This window comes from Microchirus variegatus, assembly GCF_963457635.1.
Source record: "Microchirus variegatus genome assembly, chromosome: 7".
In the NCBI taxonomy this organism is placed as follows: Eukaryota; Metazoa; Chordata; class Actinopteri; order Pleuronectiformes; family Soleidae; genus Microchirus; species Microchirus variegatus.
Genome location: NC_139808.1, coordinates 1,332,640 through 1,338,639, shown reverse-complemented (window position 1 = coordinate 1,338,639; position 6,000 = coordinate 1,332,640). Strand labels below are relative to the sequence as shown.

Here is a 6,000-nt window from a genome sequence, read left to right as displayed (position 1 = left end):
AACTTTACAACAAAGAACTGCTCCTCTGCTCACCCCCTCCCTTCCCTGAGCGCTACGGTGTCCTCAGAGGGTCAAATGTTGTCCTCGTCGTCTTTCTCCGTGTCAGCAGATGAGGTTAGTTCCTATAAACGCTGTTTTTTAGTGTGTATCTGCGTCATTACCTTGTTTATGAAGCCCTGACGGTTCTAAACAAACAGTTCAGCCATTGCTGAGAACGTTGTGTTTTATTGTAATCTCGGGGCTCAACGAGATCACTGAAAATCCCGTAATAGTTACGTAAGCAGCGGTTCTCCTGAACAACCGATCCTCCTGCTCCGGGCACTAGTCCGGGCACATCCGGTTACGTACATTGAACCGCAGAAGAAGAATAACGTCCGTTGTGGAGGTGTTTCACGAGCAACAGTGTCTTCTGACTCTGGGTCTGACTCCGGTTTAAAGTCATAAAGGGACTGCGGCGGGGAGTCGTGAAGAAGCTATTTTTAAACACTGTTAAAACAATGTTTTGATAATGAGGAGCAGTGCATCCACCGTTCCAGAGGGGGGCGCTGCGCTTCTGAGAATGGATTTGCTGGATAGTACTGGCCAATCAAAAGACTCTGTCTTCTGGGGGTGAAAGTTCACTGAAATCTCGCAGCGGAAAAACACCGTCAGAAAAGAGGATTTCTATCGGCTCGTTTACAGCAACTAGGAAGTTTTTGACCATAAAAACAAGTTAATATATGTAAGTAGACCTCCATAACTGACATATATGTGCAACAGGACCACTCTATGTGACCTTTAAGTACTGTACTCCATCACTGTCTGGCACTGCTTAAAGCAGCATAGACCTCGCGGGCCACATAAAATGATGTGGCGGGCCACATTTGGCCCCCGGGCCTTGAGTTTGACACATGTGGAATAGAAGATTGGAAAGGGGGGAGTGAAAAAAAAAATCACATTTGTATGTTTTTTTTGTTTGTTTTGCTGTCCAAATTGTCAAAGTTGACATTGTGCGCCATTAGAGATGATCCAAAACTAGCGATAGCGCTCATGTACTCAAATTTGTTCTTCTACCTGTCGCCCCCTGGTGACTATTCCATATATTTTTACTTCTGCACTCGCATCCTCAGGAGAACTGGAAGACTACGGGTGAATTCCTATCTTAACCCTCAATCTTAACCCTCAAACTCAACCCTTAATCTTAACTGGCCTCAAAACCAAGTGTTGAGGGTTATTTTGTCACTTAGAAATGGGACACCCCTTAAATGCAGATACGTCTTCAGACTGTAGGGGGCAGAATAACGCCAAAGCTGCGTCCAGTCCGTCAACTCCAAAAAAGAAGAAGAAGAAGACATTTACGTCAGGATTATTTATTCTGATCCGTTTGTCAGTCAAGTTATTAAGTTGTCAGTTAGTTATAAGATGATACTCATACAAATATTCAGCTGACAGTTACCACACACCACGACTTATTGAAAAGTAAACCACACCGGCCGACTATTGACAAAAGATCGTAAAATAAAAATAAATGTTACGCAACAATGACGTCAGTAATCCATAATATGGGCCTAAACTAAGATAATACAATGGTTTTCATCATTTTTATTTTTTTTTAACAATTTTTTAACAAAGAAAATACTTAATTTGTAGCGTACTTGTTTTGCTGCTTTCGGTGCCATCTTTATGTCAAAACACGCAATGCATCCTTTTGTTTGTTTTGTTGTCCACACTTTTAAAACCAATCTGGATAAAATTGACATCAGGGAAAAAAAAAGAAAAAAAAAAAGTTTTTCTCAGTCCTAAGCTCCGCCCACATCCTCATCCCCTCCCACTTCCTCCTCCTCCTCCTCCTCCTCCTCCATGGCCCCCCCTCCCCTCCGCGGCCCCCGCCCCGTGCAGACTCCCTCTCCCCCGCAGCAGCAGCAGCAGCCCTGTCCGGTAGGATGGGACCAGCAGCACCAGCAGCAGCAGCAGCAGCAGCGGCCACATCTCCATGTCTGCCCGCCTGACCGTTACACTCTACTTCCTGAAAGGGAGAATGGGACGTTTCCAGCGGCACTTTTCTCTGCCGTGTGCCCCCTCGGTCGCGCTGACGCCGCGGATAATCACTTAGTAATGATCTCGATTAATCAATATTGAAACGACCACTTTTTTTCCCCCCCCCTCTCTCCCCCCCTCTCTCTCTCTTCCACCACCGCTGTACTTAAAGACAGCGAATTGATCGCCGATTGACCCCCACCACCACCACCACCACCACCACCACCAACACTTGGGGAATGTCGCTATCTGGAAGCCCGCTACAGACACGGTGGAGTCCCACAACACGTTTCGAACAGTTTGAGCACGACCGTGTGCGAAGCGTTTCATTCCGCGAGGCTCGAAGCAGCCTCCGCTCGGATCGGAGGCGAATGAATTTGTCTTTTTCCCCCGTCTTTTCGCCCCCTGAAAGCGGGGACCGTGTAGCGTGAACCCGGCTAACCGAACACTTTTGATGCGGTGCCTTCGTGGCTGCTGAAGCAACTTCGTGCTGTTTTTTCGTCCTTTTTTTTTTTTTTTTTTTTTTTTTTAACTCGCATACAAACATATACACAAACTTTGTCACCCGTTGCCTTTTTTCCATCTTCTTTTATTTCTTTTATTTTTTCCCCCCCCCGGGTCTCGATGAGTTGACTAACATGCGGAGGATACGGGAACCGAGTTACTGGTGGATTTTATCCTTAATATTTTTAACCTTGCCCGAACACAAAGACTGTCATCCCGGTGAGTACAACCTCCGGACGGGGTTAGCTTATCTCACAGTTAGCCTTGGTTAAAACAGAGAGTCCACTGTGTTTGATGGAGGGTGAACACACTTTTGTTTGGGGGGATTTCTCTTCTTTTTTCTTCTCTTCCAGAGGCGGGGAGGTGTTTAGCCTGGGCCGAGTCTCCTTGTCATATTGTGTGCATGTTATTGATTAAGCAGCTGGACGATGCACCGCAAACCACCTCTTTTTTGTGTGTTTTTAACACCGAGTTCTGGTCTTTTTTTTTTTGTTGGACGCCTCCTGTTTGACCCTGACGCTTCACATGTTAGCCACTTATTCAACATGGTGCAGGAAATGTACCATAACATCACTGTTAGGGTGTGTGTGTGTGTCTATAACTGTGAATTTTCCTGTGGAATCATTATTATCACGATTATTCTCGTTTGTTGATGATGTTTTATATGGTTTCCCCCCAAGTTTTGGCTCTGTCTGCAGCCCCCTATCATTTTAATGGGGCTATCATGTGCGTAGGTATATAGCGGATGATAAAGACGACACTTTTGCGATGTCGCCTCTTCAGATGGACGTGCATATATATATGTATGTATGTATGAGGGGCGATTAATGCCACATGAGCACAAATCCAGTCCTGGAATATCATCTGCTGCTGGATATTATTATTAACCTCCCCCCCTTTTTGTCGATTTGACAGATTTGTCATAATTTGATGCAACTCTCTCAATTTTGCACTGTTTCTACCGAGCAGTGCAGTTCTGTGCAGTTTGGTTGGTTGCGTATATTTTAATTGTGTTTAGTCTGTCAAAAGTTTGTGGAGGAGTTTTGTGGATCTGCACCATCTTGACTTTTTTTTTGGCACACCCTTCTCCTGGGATACTTGGCAAAGTGGTTCAAGCAGCTAGTGAAAAACTGATGATTCGTCCGTTGAAGAGTTGATGGTAAATTGTCACTTTACGGTCGTGACGTTACCTGTTGCTAAAATGAAATTCAGGGGCGTCTCAAAATTGTCAAAATTGACATCGTGCGCCATTAGAGATGATCCAAAACTAGCGATAGCGCTCATGTACTAAAATTTGTTCTTCTACCTGTCGCCCCCTGGTGACTATTCCATATATTTTTACTTCTGCACTCGCATCCTCAGGAGAACTGGAAGACTACGGGTGAATTCCTATCTTAACCCTCAAGCTCAACCCTTAATCTTAACTGGCCCTCAAAACCAAGTGTTGAGGGTTATTTTGTCACTTAGAAATGGGACACCCCTTAAATGCAGATACGTCTTCAGACTGTAGGGGGCAGAATAACGCGAAAGCTGCGTCCAGTCCGTCAACTCCAAAAAAGAAGAAGAAGAAGAACACATTTACGTCAGGATTATTTTTTATTCCACATGTGGTTTGTAAGTCAATTTATTAGGTTGTCAGTTAGTTATAAGATGATACTCATACAAATATTCAGCTGACAGTTACCACACACCACGACTTATTGAAAAGTAAACCATAGCAAACCATCGCTTGTCCGCACCGGCCGACTATTGACAAAAGATCGTAAAATAAAAATAAATGTTACGCAACAATAACGTCAGTAATCCATAATATGGGCCTAAACTAAGATAATACAATGGTTTTCATCATTTTTATATCTCTAATAACAAAGAAAATACTTCATTTGTACCCTTTCCCTGCTTTCGGTGCCATCTTTCTTATGTGAAAACACGCAATGCATTCTGGGTAGCCCTTATTCCCAAGGGTGGTCTCGGAAAATCTCAACATTGAGGGCGATACAGCCCTTAAACTCGGCCCTCAACCTAATTTTTCTGAGAATCGAGACAGCACTTGTACTAGCGGGAGCGCACATTTTTGAGATTGAGGGTTAAGCAAGGAATTAGAATTCACCCTACATCTAATTTTTTATGCCAAATCTATGTAAATAATGCAAATGAAACTGGGGAAAACTCAAAACATGTCATTTCTAAACTATGTGCATTATGACAGAGAGGATTTCAGGCCATTTGTGTTCCATTTTTTAATGAAAAATCTAATAACACACACAGTATACGCCAGTATACGTAGCTGATGTTGGCCACTAACTGGCTTTAACCCCTTACTTTGTTTACCGATGCAGCGTCTCGTTGTAAATGCATCTGTCTGCACTCCCAGTGGCTGGATAAAGTAGAGATTATTAGCCATGTTTTAATTGCGCTGTAAGTTTTTATGTGGTAGGAGATGTTTTTCAGTGAACATTGGGATTTGGGTCACAAGAGCAAATCATAAAGTGACTGTAATAAAGAGTTCTTTGGCGCTCTTATTAATTATGAATGATTTGCTACGTGTTTGAAGTAGATAAGAATATTCTGGTTTCCCTCGCCCTTTCAAACACATATTCCGCCCTTTCCCAGTTTCTGTCACGAAGTGTCACAATTTGTACACCAAATCAGTTTCCATTGAAGTTATAATTTACCTTCAATTGATGCACCAGCTTTTCCACATTTCAAGATGAATGTATTCCAAATACTTTTGTCCTCGCGTGCCAGAAGCAAATCTATTGAATTGATTAATCGATGAGCACAATAATTGCTTATTAGTTTTCCGTTGACTCGATGTTGACCGATTAATCTGTCGATTATTTTCTCTATGAATCGAACAATTGTTTGGTCCATGAAATAAAAGGTAGTGATGTCAAACTTTAATTCGCCAACTTTAGCGCATGACACGTTTCCATGACGACTGACTCAAAAAAAGACGCGAATGACACCATGTTTGCGTGTCACGACACCGGAGTCCAGGCACCGTTTAAGTCCAGTTAACTCCGTTAGCTGCATTAGCTCCATTTAGCACCGGTTAGCGCGGCTACAGTCGAACTGGAGCGGTCTGTTTATAAAATGAAAAGGGCAGCGCTACAAATAACCAGCGTACCTGTGAACTGTGTATGTGTGCCTCTGTTTTTAAAGTTTAGCGTTACTTTAGAGACACGAGTCGTCATGGAAACCTGTCATGCGTTAACCTTTTGCACAGCACTAATACAATGTGGATCGGTGTTTATCAAGGATGATGTTCTCAAACGTCTTATTTTGTACACAACACCAAAAGTTATGCAGTTTGAACGATTTCTTTGTTATATGGAGCAAAGAAATGAGAAGATAATATTCAAATTGTAATTGATTAGTAATCAATTAATAGAGGAAGTCTTTCACCTCTATGGATAACCATAAAATATTTGCCCTTTTGACTATTGTCTGAGATAAACTAATCACCGTAAACCTTTA

The 6,000-nt window shown here is 42.8% G+C and overlaps 1 protein-coding gene across 1 annotated transcript in view; it reads left to right on the top strand.

Moving 5' to 3' along the window:
• Positions 1 to 2,641: 2,641 nt before the first annotated feature.
• Positions 2,642 to 6,000, top strand: part of LOC310929837 (receptor-type tyrosine-protein phosphatase gamma-like) — a 114,585-nt gene continuing 111,226 nt past the window's right edge. The window contains exon 1 of the mRNA XM_083892686.1: positions 2,642 to 2,739. Coding sequence (XP_083748812.1) covers positions 2,655 to 2,739 — 85 coding nt within the window. The 5' untranslated portion in view covers positions 2,642 to 2,654. The remainder of the gene's footprint in view (positions 2,740 to 6,000) is intronic.